The sequence below is a fragment of the Ranitomeya imitator genome, chromosome 1, assembly GCF_032444005.1.
Source record: "Ranitomeya imitator isolate aRanImi1 chromosome 1, aRanImi1.pri, whole genome shotgun sequence".
Lineage (NCBI taxonomy): Eukaryota > Metazoa > Chordata > Amphibia > Anura > Dendrobatidae > Ranitomeya > Ranitomeya imitator.
Window position 1 is genome coordinate 969,829,221 of NC_091282.1, and position 24,192 is coordinate 969,853,412.

Below are 24,192 nucleotides of genomic sequence, written 5' to 3' on the forward strand. Positions count from 1 at the left end.
AGCTTCAAGCCTCCTGAGGGGACTATTGAAACCAGTAAAAAAAAATATATATATATTAAAAAAGAAAAAAAAAGTTTAAATCATCCCCCTTTTGCCTCATTGAAAATAAAACAATGAAAATACACATATTTGGTATCACTGTGTTTAGAAATGTCTGATCAAAATATAAATCTATAAATCAAATTAATCCGACTGGTAAACGACGTAACAAGAAAAAAATAGAAATGCCATAATTCCTTTTTTTTTCGCAGCCACAATATTGCAATGAAAAGCAATAGCAGGGCGATCAAACATTGTATCTACCCCAAAATGGTATCAATAAAAACATCAGCTCAGGGTGCAAAAAATAAGCCCTCATCCAACCCAAGATCATGAAAAATGGAGACTCTACGGGGTATCAGAAAATGGCGACATAAGCAAACATTTTTTTTTCTTACAAATTTCAGATTTTTTTTTTTTACCACTTAAATAAAAAAGAACCTACACATGTTTGGTATCTGTGTACTTGTAGTGACCCTTGGAATCATATAGGCAGGTCAGTTTTAGTTTTAGTGAGCATGGTAAATAAAAAAAAAACCAAAACATTTGTGGAATTGCACTTTTTTTTTGCAATTTTACCGCATTTGGAATTTTTTTCCCCATTTTTCAATATGCTATATGTAAAAATCAATGGTGTCATTCAAAATTACAACTCATACTGGAAAAAAATAAGTCCTCAAATGGCCATATTGAAAATAAAGTAAACAAGTTAAGGCTCTGAGAAGGGGAGGAAAAAACGAAAGCGCAAAAAACAGAAGATCAAAAGGTGGTGAAAAGGTTAAACATGGACAAAAATGTAGATTATGCATATATTTTCTGCATGTATATACACAATATCAATTAAGAGCATAACCATAGCATGACAATACAGCAGAGCTATCTGCAATGAGTTTCCATCATTAGGGTCCAGTTAAACGTGGACACGGGTTTACTGGAGATTAGAGTAAAGATCAATTAACTACCATTGTAGTTTCCTACCGTTGTAATGCAGACACAGAGAAGGCTCAACATAAGCCATGTTAAGCTTGAGGTCTTCATCCTGATGTTTCTTCCAAACTTACTGTCATTTCTCCCCAAACCATCAGTTTCTAGGGAATTTGGGCAGAAATCTACAATGCTTAATCTTTAACCACTGATCTAACAAGTGGAAGAGGTTTATTTGTAGTACTATGAGTGTGCACAAGACTGGAATCTGAACCCTACAGATTAGTATCACCAATGCAACTCAAAGAGCTATAATCCTGTACACAAAGGGAGTGAACAAAGACTGTAGTCATTTAAGTTTTGACAGTGATTGTACTGTATTTCTTCATCTGTTAATTTCTTCTTAATTTCACCAAGGAGTGGCTGCTCAATGTTTAGTATCCTGGTGGTAACCACATAACAAAGAAATATGCATTGTGTGTATTTTTTTCTCATGAACCAATACAAAAATAAATTATTCACAGCGAATCCATAGCATTTATAGTCCGTTATAGTCTCTTTAAAGCAGAGAATAGAGAAGTTCAACACCAGTTGAATAACTACAGCTCACTGATGACAATCGATGACCCTTTTATCTGGCTAAGATTTAATTGTCAGGAACCCCCAGAGCTGCACCTTGAAGGGGCAGTAGGAGAGGCCAGATGTCCCTGTGCTATGTTTTAATACCACTTTGCGGCAGCCAATGTTTTTTCCTTCAACAAAATGATGCCGGCGACAGTGCTTGCTCAGTAGCATTTATTGGTAAGAGATAGATGCTACTGCGCAGGCGCCGCAGGCAGTGCTATTTTTCTGGATGTAAATTTTTTTTTCTAAGCCTCACAATAGCCACACTATTATAGGTATTATCAACGATATTACATATCAAGAATATTATCAACAGTAATATCAACACTATTATATGCATTATATAAGAAAGGGGGCAGTCAGGAGCCTGTCATAAGCCCATACAGAGGAGTATGTAAGCAGAGCACCACATAAAGACCCCCCTCAGGCCGCCCCAAAGCAAGAGAATCTCATTAACTGAAAAATACAAATACAGATTAAACAACAACCACAAGACGGATTTCATCTACCCAGGTATCATTTTAATCAGTGTAACAGCGCCAACCTGACAGTGTCTGTAGTTTACTGGGCACAATCCTGCTGACAGGTTCACTTTAAGAGACCATTAACAGAAAAACAACGGGGAAAATTTCTAACAGCGCTCACGCTGACGTAAGTTAGGTGAAGTGAGTTCATTGGTCCCAAGATCTTTCTGACAGCATCACAAGCGTGAGAACTTTATAGGAGTTCACCGCGAGACACTGAGCAGAGGTAGCAGACGCTGCTCAGTGTCTCTGCTGGATGGCAGGCTGTATGGTCGCATCATGCAACCATGGAGCCTGCCATCTAGATCTAGCAGAGATTAAATGGATTATTATCTTCTCAGTGGACAGGTGAGGAATACTGCTGTTTATTGTCAAGCAGCTGCAGTACAGCGCAACCTTCACCAGGGGGAGCTTTATAGGGAAGCTAGACTGCACACACTGAGCAGCAGAACAGATGCCACCTAGTGGCAAGAGAGTAGTCAGAAAAGCCGAGTCAGGGCACAAGATAGCACGTCAGTACAAAAAGGATTTAAACAGAAAGGATAGTCAGGATGTAGCAAGAGATCAGTAAACCAGGACGGGCAATATACAGTACAATAGGGACAAATCAAAACAGAGTCAATAGCCAAGCCAGGAGGTCAGAATCAGAGAATCAAGCAGAACAGACAAACGCAGGGAAAGGGCAGACAGAGGGAGATAACAGACACAGGACAAGTCAGGGTTCACAGCAGGACAAACCAAGGGCTTCCAGAGTCAGGTTCACCAGCCGAAGACAGAACAATAGCTGACACTGCCAGCAAGATTCATGGGAGCTAAATAGCAAACCTGAACCCAGAATGAGGCAGAGCAAAGTTAACCCTTGACATGATCCTTCCAAAAAAGGGCAGACACTAATAAACCCTGGAACGGATCATGACAGTACCCTCCTCTCAGGGGGGGGGGGGGCCACCGGACCCCCAGGTTTCCCAGGATAACGTGCATGAAATAACCAGATCAATCGATCAGCATGGACAGATCACGCCGGGACCAAGATCGATCCTCAGGACCATAACCCCTCCAATGGACCAAATACTGAAGTGAACTACGGACCATACGAGAATCCACGATCCGTTCAACTTCAAACTCAGTCTGACCATCCACAGAGACAGGAGGCGGAGGGGATGGAGGCCCAACGGAAGATGGTACAAAGGACTTAAGAAGGGATTTATGGAACACATTGGGGATCCGAAGTGACTGAGGAAGGCATAAACGAAAGGCAACTGGATTGACCACCTCAATGATCTCGTAAGGACCGATAAACCTAGGACCAAGCTTAGCAGAAGGAATCTTTAGACGAATGTTCTTGGTAGACAACCACAGTTTATCTCCTACCAGAAATATAGGTCCTACAGACCGTCGGTTATCAGCAAAAAGTTTATGTTTGCCCTGAGCCTTCCCAATGTTCTTCTGAACCTCCCTCCACACCTCCCCCAACCGTTGCATTGCCGTATCAGCCCCTGGACCTCCTTAATCCAGCCTAGAACATTCACCAAAATGGGGGTGAAAACCGTAGTTACAGAAGAATGGAGAGGTGCCAGTGGACTGGTTAATCCGATTATTAAATGCAAATTCAGCCACGGGCAATGAAGAACACCAATCATGCTGCTGAGACGTAGCAAGACACCTCAAAATCTGTTCAAGTGACTGATTGGTCCTCTCTGTCTGCCCATTGGTCTCAGGATGGTAAGCAGAGGAAAAGTTCAAACAATTACCCAATCTTTTACAAAATGCCGTCCAAAATTTGGACACAAATTGTACCCCTCTATCAGAAATCACACTCAAAAGCACGCCATGCAACCGTACCACATGCTCCACAAACAATCTAGATGGTGTCTCAGCATTAGGCAATCCTGCCAGAGGTACAAAATGCGCTTGCTTACTGAATCTGTCAACCACTACCCAGATTACAGTTTTGCCATTGGAAGGAGGGAGATCAGTGATAAAATCCATGGACAAATGAGTCCAAGGTCTATCTGGAATTGGCAATGGCACCAATTCCCCGGCCAGCCGGTTATGGGAGCTCTTAGCATGGGGACAGGTATCACAAGCAGACACAAACACAATGATATCAGAGTTCATGTAGGGCCACCAAAACAGCCTAGCAATAGCTTTCCGGGTGGCAGAGATCCCCAGGTCACCATTAAGAGCAGAATCATGGAACTCCCGGAGAATCCTCAATCTGTACTGAACTGGGACAAAAAGCTTATTGTCAGGCAAAGAGGGAGGAGCAAGAGACTGAGCCTTTCGAATCTCCTGCTCTAATTCAGAGGATACCCCCGCAACAACTACCCCATGCTGAAGAATGGAGGAAGGAGGTTTGGGGGGTGATATCGGATCAAAACTGCGAGATAAGGCATCAGCCTTGACATTCTTGGAACCAGGCCGAAAAGTGATTGAAAAATGAAAGCAAGAGAAAAAAAGCGACCACCTAGCCAGTCTAGGAGTTAACCGTTTGGCAGTTTCAATATAAGACAAGTTCTTGTGGTCAGTAATCACCGTGATCCAATGAACCGCCCCCTCCAAAAAATGCCTCCATTCTTCAAAAGCCAATTTTATAGCCAATAACTCCCGGTTCCCAACATCATAGTTCCTCTCAGCAGAAGAAAACTTCCGGGAGAAAAAAGCACATGGTCTTAAGTTGGTCAAAGTAATGGGTTCCTGAGACAACACTGCCCCTACTCCCACCTCTGATGCGTCCACCTCTACAAGGAATGGTTTAGATGGATCGGGCTGAACTAATACAGAAGCAGACATAAAACACTTTTTTAATGTAATAAATGCTTCAACTGCCAAGGATGACCAAACTTTGAGATCAGCCCCCTTGCTAGTGAGATAGGTGAGTGGCTTGACTGTTATGAAAGGCAATTCAGTACTACAATGGACATAGCGGTCAGAGCACATACAGTGATCTGACAATAACCCAAAATCATAGAACGAGCTCTGAGACGTGGGAACTCTGCAGACCGCAATCCCTAATCCTCTCCAAACAACACTAGAGGCAGCCGTGGATTGCGCCTAACTCTGCCTATGCAACTCGGCACAGCCTGAGAAACTAACTAGCCTGAAGATAGAAAATAAGCCTACCTTGCCTCAGAGAAATACCCCAAAGGAAAAGGCAGCCCCCACATATAATGACTGTGAGTTAAGATGAAAAGACAAACGTAGAGATGAAATAGATTCAGCAAAGTGAGGCCCGACTTTCTTAACAGATCGAGGATAGAAAAGGTAACTTTGCGGTCTACACAAAACCCTAAAGAAAACCACGCAAAGGGGGCAAAAAGACCCTCCGTACAGAACTAACGGCACGGAGGTACACCCTTTGCGTCCCAGAGCTTCCAGCAAAAAATAGACAAGCTGGACAGAAAAAATAGCAAACAAATAGCAAAGAAGAACTTAGCTATGCAGAGCAGCAGGCCACAGGAATGATCCAGGGAAAAGCAAGTCCAACACTGGAACATTGACAGGAAGCCAGGATCAAAGCATTAGGTGGAGTTAAGTAGAGAAGCACCTAACGACCTCACCAGATCACCTGAGGGAGGAAACTCAGAAGCCGCAGTACCACTTCCCTCCACCAACAGAAGCTCACAGAGAGAATCAGCCAAAGTACCACTTGTGACCACAGGAGGGAGCTCTGCCACAGAATTCACAACACTTGACTACTTGAGAAAACCCCTTGATGAATTTCCGGTAATAATTGGCAAAAACCCAAAAAAACGCTGCAACCCCTTGAGGTCTCTGGGTTGCACCCAATCAACAATGGCCTGTACCTTTACAGGATCCATCCGAAACCCATTTCCAGAAAGGATGATCCCCAGAAAAGAAAGCTCATGGACACAAAACAAACATTTCTCCGGTTTAGCGTACAAAGAATTTCCCAGTAACCTGTGAAGAACAGCACGTAAATGACCAATGTGACATTCCTTGTCAGGTGAGAAAACAAGGATATCATCCAGGAATACAACTATAAAGCGCCCGATAAAATCAGAAAAAATATCATTTATGAAGTTCTGAAACACCGCGGGCGCGTTCGTGAGACCAAAGGGCATGACCAAATTTTCAAACATGCCCTCGGAGGTGAGAAATGCTGTTTTCCACTCATCCCCTTCCTGAATACGGATAAGGTTATATGCTCCCCAAGATCAAGTTTGGAAAACCACTTAGTCTCCGACAATTGGTTATAGAGATCAGGAATGAGTGGGAGAGGGTAGGTATTTCTCACCGTAATTTTATTTAGTTCCCGGAAATCGAGGCATGGACGTAAACCACCATCTTTTTTCTTGATAAAAAAAATCCTGCGGCCACAGGTGAGACAGAGGGACGGATGTGACCTTTGTGTAGACTATCAGAGATATAGTTTTTCATAGCAGTACGTTCCGGGCCAGAAAGATTGTACAAACGGGCTTTGGGCAATTTAGAACCCGGAATAAGATTAATGGTGCAATCATAAGGACGATGGGGTGGTAAGACCTCAGCCTCTTTTTCGGAGAACACATCCCCAAAGTCCTTTAGGTACTCAGGAATACCCTCCGGACTAATGGCGGACACAAACACAGCAGAAAGACAACCATTGGAACAATTAGGACCCCATTTAACAATATCACGAGATCCCCAGTCTATAACAGGATTATGCCTCTGCAACCAGGGGAACCCCAACAGTCCCACAGGAAGATGATTCATAACATAATATGAAATTTGTTCCTGGTGCAATGAACCCACCTTGAGGAGGAACTCCCCAGAGACAAATTTAAGGACATTTTGAGCCAACGGTGTCTTATCAATGGCAACGATATGGATGGGAGTCTCTAGCCTAACTGTCCCTAACTTTAACTTGGACACCAGACTATAGTCAATGAAGTTCATGGAAGATCCACAGTCCACAAATGCTGAAGTGGATGCAAAAACACCTCCATAACACAGTTACACCTCTAGCAAAAATTTTTGAAATGACGAAAATGGTACCTGAGAGTCTGGATGACCTCCTAGACCATCACCCAGACTCGGCAGCTTGTTACTTGATGGACAAGAGGGGCAGTCTTTCTTCCAATATCCCGGATCTCCACAATAAAAACATAATTTCCCATCACGTCGCCGTTTCCTCTCCTTCTCCTTCAAATTGATGGCACGAACTTCCATAGTCTCCTCAGACTTGACAGGCAAAATAGGAATCTCATGCTGGATAATTCTTCTCTCCCGTAATCTCTGGTCCATACGAATGGCCTGAGTCATGGCCTCCACCAGGGAACTTTGTGGCGTATGAAGGGCCAGCGCGTCCTTGAGATGATCAGAAAGTCCTCCCTCAAACAGGCATCTCAGAGCAGAGTCACCCCAAGACACCTCACCGGACCACTGTCTAAACTCAGAAAAATACTGTTCAGCAGTGAGTTCATTCTGAGAGAGACTCATGATCATGTCCTCTGCAACCCTGACCCGATCTGGTTCGTCATAAATAAGTCCCAAAGCTTCAAAGAATCTATCCACAGACACACGTTCAGGGGCAGAAGCAGGTAACGAGAAAGCCCATGATTGAGGTCCCTCCCGCAGTAAGGAAATAATTATCCCCACCAGCTGACTCTCATCTCCAGAAGATTGAGGTCTAAGAGAAAAAAAAAGCTTGCAACTCTCCTTAAAAGTATGAAATCTATCCCTCTCCCCAGAGAAGGTATCTGGGAGTTTGACAATAGGTTCAGGAGAGTGCAAAGAGACATCCACAGAGTTACCAGGTAGACTAAGAACATGAGAGGTGTCTCCCTGCACAGTCATAACAGTCTCAGTCAGTTTTTTCTGTAAATGGGTATGAGACGTGACAAGGGACTGATGTTTCACAGAAAAATCATCTGTGTCACCATCTGTGTCAAACTGGACACTTGATCCGCCAAGTTATGCAGCGGATCCATGACCAGAGGAAAAAAAAAAGCAAAATCCTGTTTAAATGTATGGTCAGCTATAATGTCAAGCAGCTGCAGTACAGCGCAACCTTCACCAGGGGGAGCTTTATAGGGAAGCTAGACTGCACACACTGAGCAGCAGAACAGATGCCACCTAGTAGCAAGAGAGTAGTCGGAAAACCCGAATCAGGGCACAAGATAGCACGTCAGTACAAAAAGGATTTAAACAGAAAGGATAGTCAGGATGTAGCAAGAGATCAGTAAACCAGGACGGGCAAAATACGGTACAATAGGGACAAATCAAAACAGAGTCAATAGCCAAGCCAGGAGGTCAGAATCAGAGAATCAAACAGAACAGACAAACGCAGGGAAAGGGCAGACATTGGGAGATAACAGACACAGGACAAGTCAGGGTTCACAGCAGGACAAACCAAGGGCTTCCAGAGTCAGGTTCACCAGCCGAAGACAGAACAATAGCTGACACTGCCAGCAAGATTCATGGGAGCTAAATAGCAAACCTGAACCCAGAATGAGGCAGAGCAAAGTTAACCCTTGACATGATCCGTCCAAAAAAGGGCAGACACTAATAAACCCTGGAACGGATCATGACATTTATTATTTTAATTCTCTCACAGAGGACAATGGCTTCACTGGAATAGGCGATGCTGTAAGTATGGTTTAATTAAGATTGATTAAAGGAGTCTGTGTCATTCTGTCAATTAAATGACTTTATTCTGGGTGTGTGTGTTTTTCTGCAATATGACTATGTGGATAGTAATGGGGGCGTCTTATTGACGCTTCTCCATTACTAACCTCTGGGCTTGATGTCACCTGACAATACAAAGGTGACATATACCCCCCCAACTATCACCCCACTTGCCTCTGCATCAGGGCAAGTGGGAAGAGCAAGGATGGCTCCCAGAATTGTTGCAACTTATAGATATGCCTTTTTTGGGGCAGCTGAGAGCTGATGCTTTTAGCCGGGTAGGGCCAATATCCATGGTCCCTTCCTAGGCTATTAATATCAGCCCGCAGCTGTCTGCCTAGCCTTTGTTGGTTATTAATTATACGTCATTTTTTGGGCACATTTTAATAGCCAGTAAGGGCTAAATATACATCTGTGCACTGATATTAATGGCCTGGGAAGCTCCATGGATATTACCCCCTTCCCAGGATATAAACATCGGCCCCCAGCTGTCAACTTTCCCTTTGCTGGATAAGAAAATTACGTGAAAGCCCACACCATTTTTTTAAAGAAAAATAATCTTTTAATAATTAACCCCTTCTTGACATTAGCAGTACATGTACGTCATGAACGGGAAGGACTTCCCGAATGATGCAGTACATGTACAGTACAGACCAAAAGTTTGGTCACACCTTCTCATTTAAAGATTTTTCTGTATTTTAATGACTATGAAAATTGTACATTCACACTGAAGGCATCAAAACTATGAATTAACACATGTGGGTTTATATAATTAACAAAAAAGTGTGAAACAACTGAAAATGTATCTTATATTCTAGGTTCCTCAAAGTAGCCACCTTTTGCTTTGATGACTGCTTTGCACACTCTTGGCATTCTCTTGATGAGCTTCAAGAGGTAGTCACCGGTAATGGTTTTCACTTCACAGGTGTGCCCTGTTATGTTTAATAAGTGGGATTTCTTGCCTTATAAGGCTGCCGTCACACTAGCAGTATTTGGTCAGTATTTTACATCAGTATTTGTAAGCCAAAACCAGGAGTGGGTGATAAATGCAGATGTGGTGCATATGTTTCTATTATACATTTCCTCTAATTGTTCCACTCCTGGTTTTGGCTTACAAATATTGATGTAAAATACTGACCAAATACTGCTAGTGTGACGGCAGCCTAAATGGGGTTGGGACCATCAGTTGTGTTGTGCCTTCCTCATTTCAATGCAATTTTCATTATTATTACTATATATAGTGGGGAAAAAAGTATTTAGACAGCCACCAATTATGTAAGTTCTCCCACTTAAAAAGATGAGAGAGACCTGTAATTGACATCATAGGTAGACCACAACTATGAGAGTCAAAATGGAAAAAAAAAAACAAATCCAGAAAATCACCTTGTCTGATTTGGCAAGACTTATTTTGCAAAATATGGTGAAAAACAAGTATTTGGTCACCTAAAAACATGCAAGATTTCTGCTTCTCACAGACATGTAACTTCTTCTTTAAGAGGCTCATCTGTCCTCCACTCACTGCCTGTAGTAATAGCACCTGTTTGGACTTGTTATCAGTGGACAAGTCACATGTCCACAACCTCAAACAGTCACACTCCAAACTTTGCTATGGTGAAGACCAAAGAGCTGTCGAAGGACACCAGAAACAAAATTGTAGCCCTGCATCAGGCTGGGAAGACTGAATCTGCAATAGGCAAGCAGCTTGGTGTGATGAAATCAACTGTGGGAGCAATAATAAGAAAATGGAAGACATACAAAAACACTGATAATCTCCCTCGATCTGGGGTTCCACACAAGATCTCACCCCGTGGGGTCAAAATGATCACAAGAACGGTGAAAAATCAAAAATCAAAGATCCACATGGGGGAACCTAGTGAATGACCTGCATAGTGCTGGGACCACCTTAACAAAGTCTACCATCAGTAACGCACTATGCCGCCTGGGACTCAGATCCTGTAGTGCCAGAAGTGTCCCCCTGCTTAAGCCAGTACATGTCCAGGCCCATCTGAAGTTTGCTAGAGAGCATTTGGATTATCCAGAAGAGTATTCGGAGAATGTCATATGGTCTGATGAAACAAAAGTAGAACTGTTTGGTAGAAAAAAAAACTTGTCGTGTTTGGGGGAGATAGAATGCTGAGTTGCATCCAAAGAACACCATACCTACTGTGAAGTATTAGGATGGCAACATCATGCTTTGGGGCTGTTTCTCTGCAAAGGGACCAGGACGACTGATCTATGTACATGAAAGAATGAATGGGGCCATGTATCGTGAGAATTTGACTGCAAACCTCCTTCCATCAGCAAGGGCATTGAAGATGAAACGTGGATGGGTCTTTCAGCATGATGATGATGATCCCAAGCACACCTCCAGGGCAATGAAGGAGTGGTTTCGTAAGAAGCATTTGAAGTCAGTCTCCAGATCTCAACCCCATAGAAATCTTTGCAGGGAGTTGAAAGTCCGTGTTGCCCAGCGACAGGACCAAAACATCACTGCTCTGGAGGAGATCTGCATGGAGGAATGCGTCAGCATTAGTGATGAGTGAATATACTCGTTACTCAAGATTTTTCGAGCATGCTCGGGGGTCCACCGAGTATTTTTTAGTGCTCAGAGATTTAGTTTTTCTTGCAGCAGCTGAATGATTTACATCTGATAGCCAGTATAAGTACATAAGTGGGTGTTGCCTGGTTGCTAGGGAATCCCCACATGTACTTAAGCTGGCTATCAGATGTAAATCATTCAGCTTCAGCAAGAAAAACTAAAACTGCGAGCACTAAAAAATACTCGGAGGACCCCCGAGCATGCTCGACAAATCCCGAGTAACGAGTATATTCGCTCATCACTAGCCAGCATACCACCAACAGTGTGTGTCAACCTTGTGAAGACTTACAGAAAACATTTGACCTATGTCATTGCCAACAAAAAATATATACCGGTAACAAAATATTGAGATGAACTTTTGATAATGACCAAATACTTTTTTTCCACCATAATTTGCAAAATATATCTTGCCAAATCAGACAAGATGATTTTATAGATTTGTTTCCTCATTTTGATTGTCATAGTTGTGGTCTTCCTATGATGTCAATTACAGGCCTCTCTCATCTTTTTAAGTGCGAGAACTTGCACAATTGGTGGCTGACTAAATACTTTTTTTCCCCACTGTAGTGTGGTTGTGCAATGCATAACACTAGAAAAACAAGAAATAAAATGTAAATATTTTTTTTCCTTTTTTTCCTGTTAAGTGCATGTAAAATAAATACAATCGTATCAACTGGTTTTAGGCCGGTTTCACACTAGCGTTTAGAGGAGCTGCGGAGCGCTGCAGGCTTCCTCCGTGAAGCCCCACCCTCGTCCGCACCTCTGCAGCTAGCTCCGCCTACTTCTGCATGCGGCCTGCATGCGGCCTGCATGCGGCCTGCGTACCTATCTTTAACATTAGGTATGCAGGTCGGGCAGCTGTATGTGGATGCTTCAGCGTTTTGACGATGCGGCAACCAGCGTAGGATGCAGCTGGTAGCAATTAATTTTTTTCTCCGCATCGTCATAACGACGCATGCAGAAGCATCCGCATACAGCCGCACGACCTGCGTACCTAATGTTAAAGATAGGTACGCAGGCCACATGCAGAAGTAGGTGGAGCTAGCGACGGAGGTGCGGCCGAGGGCGGGGCTTCACAGAGGAAGTCCGCAGCCCTCCGCAGCTCCTCAAAACGCTACTGTGAAACTAGCCTTAGACATTTGTTCAAACATGAAAACATCTATTATTGTAAATAAATTATGTATTTCAAAAAATGTTCTGGCTTATTAACCTGGATAAAAAAATATTTGACATACAAATAAATATGTCTTAACTAAATCGATGTCTACAAATACTTGTGCTACTGGAATTCAACAGTAATAAGCTATGCAGACGTTCAACAAAAGTATTCTCATTCCTGTCATTGGAGGATACAGAAATCGTGATTAATTAGAGCAGAATGGCGGCAGCACCAGTGATCTCACATTTATACAGGCTGGGTGCACCAGCCAGTCACAGCCATACTAATACTTGTCATGGCTGTGATGGTGCTGGAGGTGTCCACAACATAAAAAGTTGTTTAATTGTTGCACTGCTGACTTTCAACAAATTTTCTTCATCACCAAACCCAACCAGTAAGGCTACGTTCACATTAGCGTTGTTCGGGGCAGCGTCGGGCGCAGACGCGGCGACGCATGCGTCATGCGCCCCTATATTTAACATGGGGGGCACATGGACATGCGTTGTCTTGCGTTTTGTGATGCATGCGTCATTTTGGCGCAACTGTCAGGGCGCAGAGGATGATGCATTATGCAGTTTTTTCTGCGCCAAAATTCATGCAAAAATGAACGCATGCATCACAAAAAGCTGCGTTGTGCATGCGTTGTGCGTTGTGTCGCCGACGCTGCCCCGCACAATGCTAATGTGAACGTAGCCTTAACCCCTTAGCGACCGCCGATACGCCTTTTAACGGCGGCCGCTAAGGGTACTTAAACCACAGCGCCGTTAATTAACGGCGCTGTGGAAAAAGTAAATAGCGCCCCCCAGAGTTGGATTTTCTCCGGGGTCTCGGCTGCCGGGGGTAGCCGAGACCCCAGAGAACATGATTCGTTTTTTTTTTTTACCGACCCCGCATTTGCGATCGCCGGTAATTAACCGTTTACCGGCGATCGCAAAAAAAACAAAACGCGATCTCTTTTTAATTTCTCTGTCCTCCAATGTGATCGCACATCAGAGGACAGAGAAAAGGGGTCCCAGATAGCCCCCCGATACTCACCTATCTCCCCCGGTGCTCCTCGTGGCTCCCGGTGGGCGCCGCCTTTTATGACCTGGTGGTTAGGAGCACCCGGAACGACCTGATGGTTAAACTCCCACAGGACAAGCTCTGGGAAGTGGGAGCTCTGCCGACCGCAACCCCTAATCCTATCACACAACTAGAAATAGCCGTGGAGCGTACCTAACACGACCTAGACGCCTCTTCACAGCCTAAGAGCTAACTAGCCCTAAAGATAGAAAATAAAGCCTACCTTGCCTCAGAGAAATTCCCCAAAGGAAAAGGCAGCCCCCCACATATATTGACTGTGAGATAAGATGAAAGTCACAAACACAGAAATTAAACAAGTTTTAGCAAAGGGAGGCAAGACTTACTAAACAGACTGAGGATAGGAAAGGTATCTTTGCTGTCAGCACAAAACCCTACAAAAAGACCACGCAGAGTGTGCAAAAAGACCTCCGCTCCGACTCACGGTGCGGAGGTGCCACTCTGCATCCCAGAGCTTCCAGCTAGCAGGGCAAGATCATGATAGCCAGCTGGACAAGGAAACAATGAACAAATAAATAACTAGCAGGAACTTAGCTTCTGCTGGAGTAGACAGGTCACCAGAAAGATCCAAGAGCGAACTGAACCAGTACAAGAACATTGACAGCTGGCATGGAGTAACGATCTGAGTGGAGTTAAATAGAACAGCCAGCCAAAGAGTAAACTACGTCACCTGTGGAAGGAACCTCAGAAGCAGCAGCTCCACTCACAGCCACCAGAGGGAGTCCATGGACAGAACTCGCCGAAGTACCATTCATGACCACAGGAGGGAGTTCGATAACAGAATTCACAACAGCCGCCATCTTCAAAATGGCGGGCGCATGCGCAGTGCGCCCGCTGGCCGGCATCGGGAGAATCTTTGGGGTCTCGGCTGCCGGGGGTAGCCGAGACCCCAAAGAACATGATCGGGGTCGGTTTCACCGACCCCTGTTTTGCGATCGCCGGTAATTAACTGTTTACCGGCGACCGCAAAAAAAAAAAAAATCAAAGTGTAATTCTCTGTCATCTGATGTGATTGCACATCAGAGGACAGAGAAATAGGGGGATTCGGGGACCCTATTATACTTACCGGTGTCCCTGGATCCTCCTGCTGCTCCTCCTGGCTGCCGGGGAAAAGAAAATGGCGGGCGCATGCGCAGTGTGCCCGCCATCTATCGCCATCTGCCGGCCGACAGGAGAAGAGCAGTTGGGGCTAAAATTAGGGTTAGGGCTAGGGTTAGGGTTAGGGCTAGGGTTAGGGCTAGGGTTAGGGTTAGGGTTAGGGCTAGGGTTAGGGTTAGGGCTAGGGTTAGGGTTAGGGCTAGGGTTAGGGTTGGGGCTAAATTCAGGGTTAGGGTTCTTTCACACTTACGTCGGTACGGGGCCGTCGCAATGCGTCGGCCCGACATACCGATGCACGTTGTGAAAATTGTGCACAACGTGGGCAGCGGATGTAGTTTTTCAACGCATCCACTGCCCAATCTATGTCCTGGGGAGGAGGGGGCGGAGTTACGGCCACGCATGCGCGGTCAGAAATGGCGGACGCGGCGTACAAAACAACGTTACATTGAACGTTTTTTGTGCCGACGGTCCGCCAAAACACAACTGATCCAGTGCACGACGGACGCGACGTGTGGCCATCCGTCACGATCCGTCGGCAATACAAGTCTATGGGCAAAAAAACGCATCCTGCGGGCACATTTGGAGGATCCGTTTTTTGTACAAAACAACGGATTGCGACGGATGCCAAACGACGCAAGTGTGAAAGTAGCCTTAGGGCTAGGGTTAGGGTTGGGGCTAAAGTTAGGGCTAGGGTTGGGGCTAAAGTTAGGGTTAGATTTGGGGTTAGGGTTTGGATTAGAGTTGGTATTAGGGTTAGGGTTGGCATTAGGGTTACGCTTGGGATTAGGGTTAGGTTTGGGATTAGGGTTAAGGTTAGGGTTGTGATTAGGGGTGTATTGGGATTAGGGTTAGGTTTGAGGTTAGGGTTGAGAGTAGGATTAGGGGTGTGTTGGATTTAGGGTTTTGATTAGGGTTATGGTTAGGGTTGACATTAGGGTTGTTTTGGGGTAAGGGTTGTGATTATCGTTAGGGTTAGTGATTAGGATTATGGAGCGGGTTGGGAATAGGGTTAGGGGTGTGTTGGGGTTAGGGTTGGAGCTAGAATTGGGGGGTTTCCACTGTTTAGTTACATCAAGGGGTCTCCAAACACGGCAGCCAATTTTGCGCTCAAAAAAGTCAAATGGTGCTCCCTCCCTTCTGAGCTCTGCCGTGCGCCCAAACAGTGGGTTACCCCCACATATGGGGCATCAGCGTACTCGGGATGAATTGGACAACAACTTTTGGGGTCCAATTTCTACTGTTACCCTTGTGAAAATAAAAACTTGGGGGCTACAAAATCTTTTTTGTGGAAAAAAAAATATTTTTTTATTTTCACGACTCTGCATTCTAAACTTCTGTGAAGCACTTGGGCATTCAAAGTTCTCACCACACATCTAGATAAGTTCCTTGGGGGGTCTAGTTTCCAAAACGGGGTCACTTGTGGGGGGTTACTACTGTTTAGGTACATCAGGGGCTCTGCAAACGCAACATAACGCCCACAGACCATTCTATGTAAGTCTGCATTCCAAAACAGCGCTTCTTCCCTTCCGAGCTCTGCCGTGCGCCCAAACAGTGGTTTACCCCCACATACGGGGCATCAGCATACTCGGGATAAATTGGACAACAACTTTTGGTGTCCAATTTCTCCTGTTACCCTTGTGAAAATAAAAACTTGGGGGCTAAAAAATCTTTTTTGTGGAAAAAAAAATATTTTTTTATTTTCACGACTCTGCATTCTAAACTTCTGTGAAGCACTTGGGCATTCAAAGTTCTCACCACACATCTAGATAAGTTCCTTGGGGGGTCTAGTTTCCAAAATGGGGTCACTTGTGGGGGGTTACTACTGTTTAGGTACATCATGGGCTCTGCAAACGCAATATAATGCCCACAGACCATTCTATCTAAGTCTGCATTCCAAAACAGCGCTCCTTCCCTTCCGAGCTCTGCCGTGCGCCCAAACAGTGGTTTACCCCCACATATGGCAGATCAGTGTACTCGGGATAAATTGGACAACAATTGTTGCAGTCCAATTTCTCCTGTTACCCTTGTGAAAATAAAAACTTGGGGGCTAAAATATCTTTTTTGTGGAAAAAAAAATATTTTTTATTTTCACGACTCTGCATTCTAAACTTCTGTGAAGCACCTGGGCATTCAAAGTTCTCACCACACATCTAGATAAGTTCCATGGGGGGTCTAGTTTCCAAAATGGGGTCACTTGTGGGGGGTTTCCACTGTTTAGGCACATCAGGGGCTCTCCAAACGCGACATGTCATCCAATCTCAATTCCAGACAAATCGACATTGAAAAAGTAAAACAGCACTCCTTCTCTTCCAAGCTCTGCGGTGCGCCCAAACAGTGGTTTACCCCCAAATATTGGGTATCGACGTACTCAGGAGAAATTACACTACAACTTTTGTGGTCTAATTTCTCCTGTTACCCTTGTGAAAATAAAAATTTGGGGGCAAAAATATCATTTTTGTAGAAAAAATGCGATTTTTTTATTTTCACGGCTCAACGTTATAAACTTCTGTGAAGCACATGGGGGTTCAAAGTGCTCACCACACATCTAGATAAGTTCCTTAAGGGGTCTAGTTTCCAAAATGGGGTCACTTGTGGGGGGTTTCCACTGTTTAGGCACATCAGGGGCTCTCTAAACGCGACATGGCGTCCGATCTCAATTCCAGACAATTCTACATTGAAAAAGTAAAACGGCACTCCTTCTCTTCCAAGCTCTGCGGTGCGCCCAAACAGTGGTTTACCCCCACATATTGGGTATCGACGTACTCAGGAGAAATTACACTACAACTTTTGTGGTCTAATTTCTCCTGATACCCTTGTGAAAAAAAAAATTGGGGGGCAAAAAGATCATTTTTGTAGAAAAAATGCGATTTTTTTTTTTTCACGGCTCAACGTTATAAACTTCTGTGAAGCACATGGGGGTTCAAAGTGCTCACCACACATCTAGATAAGTTCCTTAAGGGGTCTAGTTACCAAAAAGGTGTCACTTCTGGGGGGGTTTCCACTGTTAAGGCACATCAGGGGCTCTCCAAACGCGACATGGCATCCAATCTCAATTCCTGCCAATTCTACATTGAAAAAGTAAAACGGCGCTCCTTCACTTCCAAGCTCTGCGGTGCGCCCAAACAGTGGTTTACCCTCACATATGGGGTATCGACGTATTCAGGAGAAATTGCACAACAACTTTTGTGGTCTAATTTCTCCTGTTACCCTTGTGAAAATAAGAATTTGTGGGCGAAAAGATCATTTTTGTGTAAACAAACGCGATTTTTTATTTTCACGGCTCTACGTTATAAACTTCTGTGAAGCTCTTGAGGGTTCAAAGTGCTCACCACACATCTAGATAAGTTCCTTAAGGGGTCTAGTTTACAAAATGGTGTCACTTGTGGGGGGTTTCCACTGTTTAGGCACATCAGGGGCTCTCTAAACGTGACATGGCGTCCGATCTCAATTCCAGCCAATTCTGCATTGAAAAAGTCAAACGGCGCTCCTTCACTTCCAAGCTGTGTGGTGCACCCAAACAGTGGTTTACCCCCACATATGGGGTATTTGCGTATTCAGGAGAAATTGCATAACAAAATTTATGGTTACATTTCTGTTTTTACACTTGTGAAAATAAAAAAAATGGTTCTGAATTAAAATGTTTGCAAAAAAAGTTAAATGTTCATTTTTTCCTTCCACATTGTTTCAGTTCCTGTGAAGCACGTAAAGGGTTAATAAACTTCTTGAATGTGGTTTTGAGAACCTTGAGGGGTGTAGTTTTCAGAATGGTGCACACTTCATTATTTTCTATCATATAGACTCCTCAAAATGACTTCAAATGTGATGTGGTCCCTAAAAAAAAAGGTGTTGTAAAAATGATAAATTGCTGGTCAACTTTTAACCCTTATAACTCCCTAACAAAAAAAATTTTGTTTCCAAAATTGTGCTGACGTAAAGTAGACATGTGGGAAATGTTATTTATTAACTATTTTTTTGTGACATATCTCTCTGATTTAAGGGCATAAAAATATAAATTTTGAAAATTGCAAAATTTTAAAAATTTTCGCCATATTTCAGTTTTTTTCATAAATAATCGCAAGTAATATTGAAGAAATGTTACCACTAACATGAAGTACAATATGTCACGAAAAAACAGTCTCAGAATCAGCGGGATCCGTTGAAGCGTTCCAGAGTTATAACCTCATAAAGTGACAGTGGTCAGAATTGCAAAAATTGGCTCGGTCATTAAGTACCAAATTGGCTCTGTCACTAAGGGTTAACCAGACTTCAGGTAAAAAGTCAGTGTTTGGAGTTTCAGTAAAGGACACTAGCTGTCAGGTACGAACGCCAAATTTGACAGTTCAGGTTCACTCAACTCTAATTAACTATGCAAATGACACTCTGATCAATGTTTGATGACAGTTTGATCATAGTTTGCTCCGATTCTCTCAGATGCAATGAAGGTGGAGAAAAAAAATTCACCATTTTCTCCATTATGTCGGTCCAGAGAAATTGGCCTGTACTCGGATGTCATCTGATGGATTCTGTAACCCTAATGCCAGTGCCCCTGCATAATTCTCACTGCCCCATGGCGCAGTCACCTCCCTGTCTCTGGAACATCTCCCTGCTTCATGTGCACTGACTTCTGGTGGTGAGCCTGGTGCATTTAATGTTTCTCAGAGGGGCAGCGCACGCATGTGCTAAGATGCCCCCAGATGAAAATTTTTGAGCGTCACCTTGTGTAAAAGGCAAGCTTCCCAATAGGAAGGTGCTGAAGCAATGTTAGTTCATTAGTGTCTTAGTGTGGAATTAGTGAGTTGTAGGGTTGTAGCAAGATAGATAAGAGAGGCCGAATAACTGTAAGCGTACACCTCCATCTGCTGGACCAAACTTAAAGTGAAATTAAAAAAAGAAAGAATTGTGTTAGTAGGAACCAAATTTTGCTGGGAGATTTGCAGGGGGAGTGAATTAACCTGCTGATCCTGATCAGGTGACACACAGGAAGGACTTCCTGAATATAAAAGGCCTGGCCAGGGTTAAAAGGGCAGTTGGCGCCAGAAAATGCATGATGGCAGGTTGTATACCTGTGAGATGGGCTAGCAGCCACTATCGGCACAGAAGAATATGAGAGTGATCAGATGCCGGAGAAAGCCTAGGTTGTGAGGAAGATCCGTGCCCGCTCCCGTGGAAGACCGTGATAAAAGCCAAGCCAGGTCCAAAAGACGCCACAGCCGAGTTACAGGGACATGCTTTGAGAGAGAGACAGGCAGGACATTGTGAGTCAGTGAGCGAGATCAGGATGACTCCAGTCAAGGTGTGGGCTCCAGACTACGCTGGTCAAGTACTGAAGACCAGAGCAATGCCGGTCAAGACCCAGAATCCAGACTACGTCAGGTTAAGAGTGGAGGACCAGCCACCCACTTTACCAGATCGAGGAAATTTTATATACCAAAGGAAAGAGTATCAGCAACACCAAAAGAGTAATTAGTTAAAAGTTAGTCTTTATTGCATAATAAAAACATACCAAAATCACATACACCATAATACAAAATAAGTAGGAAAAGAGGAGGAAACAAAACAGGTACACAAAGGGAAGGTCACATGTCCACTATATGACCTGGGAGAGCATGTGAAGATATGGCTATGTAAACAATCAAGGAGACCGGGTGCAGAAAGGTTCCCAATCATGCAGTAATCCCACAAGTATCGCAGTAAACAAAGAACCACCGAGTCAGTTCAGCACATATTAATATATCAAAATCAATGTTCACCCATGCTAAGTCAGGACTCCAAGATGACCTTTCCACGACTCCTGATGCGCATTTCGCGTGATGGCTTTCTCAGATGAATCTCCCCTTTGAGAAAGCATCAGGCGAAACGAGCGTCAGGGGTCGTGGGAAGGTCATCTTGTAGTCCTGACTTACCATGGGTGAGCATTGACTTTGATATATTAATATGTGCTGAACTGACTCGGTGGTGCGTCTACTGCGATACTTGTGGGATTACTGCATAATTGGGAACCTTTCTGCACCCGGTCTCCTTGATTGCTTACATAGCCATATCTTCACGTGCTTGTTACGACCGCCGCACATACTTACCCGGCTTCTCTCATCCCTCGGCGCACTAGCGATCCTGTCCCGCGCCGCTCTGCTTCCTCCTTCGCCGGCTCACGGCGTCCGGTCTCACTGCGCATGCGCGGTCGCGTCTCCTCCATCGCAGAGCCTTCTGGGAGGTCGCGACCCGGTGGCTCCGCCCCAACATGGCGGCGCCCATCGGGTATTTCTTCCCGGCGTCTTCCTAGGTAAGATGCCTTTGCTTTGTAGGTGCACTGCAGCCGTCAGTGTCCCTATGTCCTAGGCTCCCCTATTCCGATATATTTTCCCTGCTCAGTGTTCGCTTTGTTTCAGTGCTGTGTCCTGCCAAGTTCCGTGTTCCTGCTGTGTCCTGCCTAGTTCCGTGTTCCTGCTGTGTCCTGCCAAGTTCCGTGTTCCTGCTGTGCCCTGCCAAGTTCCGTGTTCCTGCTGTGTCCTGCCTAGTTCCGTGTTCCTGCTGTGTCCTGCCTAGTTCCGTGTTCCTGCTGTGTCCTGCCAAGTTCCGTGTACCTGCTGTGCCCTGCCGAGTTTCGTGTTCCTGCTGTCTCCCGCCAAGTTCCGTCTTCCTGCTGTGTGTCCTACCCAGTTCCGTGTTCCTGCCGTCTCCTGCCAAGTCCTGTGGTCCTGCCGTGTTCTACATTGTCTGTGTTCCTGTCATCTTCAGTTAAGTCCTGTTTTCCTTTTATGCCCCGCCACTCTAATAGCTCTGTAGTTTCCATCTATCTTGGGTCGTCCCTTTGGCTCTAGCTGTTGTGTCTCCATTCCCCCGAGGTCCTGCTCCTAACGCTCCCTGTATAGGGGGTGATTCCATCTGGTCCGCTCGACCCCGGGGGCTCTAGAGTCACGACCCAGAGGGTCCACTCTCGGATTTCTGTCCGAATCCCTACAGTGCTCTCCTAGGTCATATAGTGGATGTGTGACCTTCCCTTTGTGTACCTGTTTAGTTTACTCCTCTTTTCCTACTTATTTTGTATTATGGTGTATGTGATTTTGGTATGTTTTTATTATGCAATAAAGATTAACTTTTAACTAGTTACTCTTTTGGTGTTGCTGATACTCTTTCCTTTAGTATGTAAAATGTCTTTTGGAGTATTTCACCTGGCGATATGTCGCTTGGATATATTGGGAGGGTTTTCATTGTAGTATACCCTTGGCCTTTGATTACATTATGTGCTCGATGATTATTGTATGTGTTCACATCGAGGGAATGACCATCGGCTGTCAAGCACCAAAGATACCCGAAGAATACACCACCGGAGACTCTCACCTCAGCTGGAGATCGGAGGACGCGAGTGAGTAGGGCTGTTGCTTTCAGCACACACTCATGGTACGGGTGTGGGCAGGAGGAGGCTGCAGATGAGATGGGGCTTGGCAGACAATAAAAAGCCCCAGAAAGTGTTATTAGACTTTGTCAGGGCCTGGAAAGCTGCAAGGGTGCCCTTGAGACTGTTCCTGCTAAATACAGCGTTTGCTCCCTTCCCTTAGACCAAGGTTGGACTGTAGACCCAGAGCTGATCTCGACATACCAGTCGTAATGTACTAACACATATATCTCTAGGCATATAAGTGTCTGTTGCTTGTAAATGATAATGTGGATATTGATCTTGTGCATTTATCTGGGATAACTTTGTACTTTTTTGAATCCTCTTTTTGTCCTGATTTCAAAAATGTATATAGTTTTTTCTGTAGCACATATGGAGCGCCCCCACTTCAGGGCAATGGGGTACTCGGTACCAAGCCCCTTCTGTAGTTGGTGGGGATGTCACGGTGGCTGGACCCGGTCCGTGGCCCTTTGAGGGTCGTCCAATAAAAGGACTAACGTTTATAGGATAATGTTCGTGACGCCACCTGTGGTATTCGGTCAGGGTGACCGACGCTGCTTAGGGGTCCACTGGGGTGATTTTATGGCAGCTAGATGGTATACCTTCCCACAGGTAAACTATGTCCCCAGGGCTTCCCAGAGTGTAGATGATGAATGGTGGATGTTGAAAGGCGCAGTGAATAACGAGGACACAAGGTTGCAGTCTCTTTACCTTTACTGAAGGCTTCAGCATCCACAGTCCAGAGTCGGGACTACAGGGTAGGCAGTGTCCGGCCGGTTTGAAGGTAAATCCAGAGTCCCCTTATCCATGTGGAAATCAGTAGCCTTCCCCTAGTGCACAGTAATACAGTAGGTCCCTACTTGCATAAGCTCCAATAAGGTCCTCACTGTTGTTACTCCTCTCACTGTTCCCCGTGGTCGGATAGAACAAAACACGTATGACCGGTGGCCTGAGGCTTTTTATAGGGACCCTAGAGACGCCCCGGCCCCCACAAGTTGCCACCGAGCCTCCTGTGTATGATGGGTCGGACAGCCAACATGGAATTAACTGTCCTGGCAGTCTCTGAACTAACGGCATAGAACTCTTTACTCCCTCGGTATTCTGGCTACCGATTCTGCGCTTCAGAAAGAGGCAGCCTGCTTCTAGCTGGTCTCCCTCTGATGTTTCACTCCTGTTGCTATGACTTCGTTGCTCACTCACTGCAACACACTTCCTTTCGTGTCCTTTCCTAGGATGCTGCCGCATGGGATGCAGGCGCAGCTCCATATCCTTCTCCCTCTGCAGACCTTCTGTCTGCTCTCCTCTCCTCCTCAGACTGATTCTGACCCACTTTCTAACCAACCCACCAGTTTTACCCTGTGTGAGGAGTGGCCTAGTAGATAGAACCGTTGCACACCCTGGTGGACTGGAGTGTGAAATGTATGTAGGTGGTTGTGATACCTGGACAGAAAATCTCCTTCATTGCCTTCAGACGTAACATCACTCCCCTGGTGGAAGAATAACATTACTGCAACAAACCAGGACTCTGGGGCGTTGCACATATAGTTTACATGGAGCAGCATCATTATTATAAGATATAGGAAATATACTGTCAACATTAAGAAAATAGTACTCTCCATATCAGAAAAAAATGGTTCACAGTACAAAAGGTTTTATTGAACTAAAATAATTTCACATGCAAAATAGAAACCAAAATATAAGCAGAAATTAAGTACTTGATATTAGACTGTTGTTGATACGATTTTTCAGGGTTGTCTCTACACAACATCCAAGATTAATCTGCCATCATTGAGTCATTCCAAAAACCCTGGTAGCAGTGTTCCATTACTTTAATGTCCTGGTGAAATCGCTCGCCTTGCTCCTCACTTACGTCGCCAAGATTTTGAGGGAAGAAATCTAAATGTGAATGCAAAAAGTGCATTTTCAGAGACAATGGACATCAAAGACACTGGTAAGCATTTAGCAGTTCCTCAACACCTTCAACATATTCTGGAGATTTTTGTTTTCCTAAGAAGTTTTCACAGATCCACTTGAAGCGTTTCCAAGATCTCAATTCCTTATCATTTAGAGTTCCTTTAAACAAATCTCCAAATCATGGGAACAGCAAATGGCATAGTCACTT

The 24,192-nt window shown here is 44.7% G+C and overlaps 1 protein-coding gene across 1 annotated transcript in view; it reads right to left on the reverse strand.

The window, feature by feature from the left end:
• The window catches only part of CFI (complement factor I), a 69,592-nt gene extending 68,333 nt beyond the window's left edge, over positions 1-1,259 (reverse strand). The window contains exon 1 of the mRNA XM_069743847.1: positions 1,018-1,259. Within this exon, the coding sequence (XP_069599948.1) occupies positions 1,018-1,077 (60 nt within the window). The 5' untranslated portion in view covers positions 1,078-1,259. The remainder of the gene's footprint in view (positions 1-1,017) is intronic.
• Between the last annotated feature and the right edge of the window lie 22,933 nt (positions 1,260-24,192).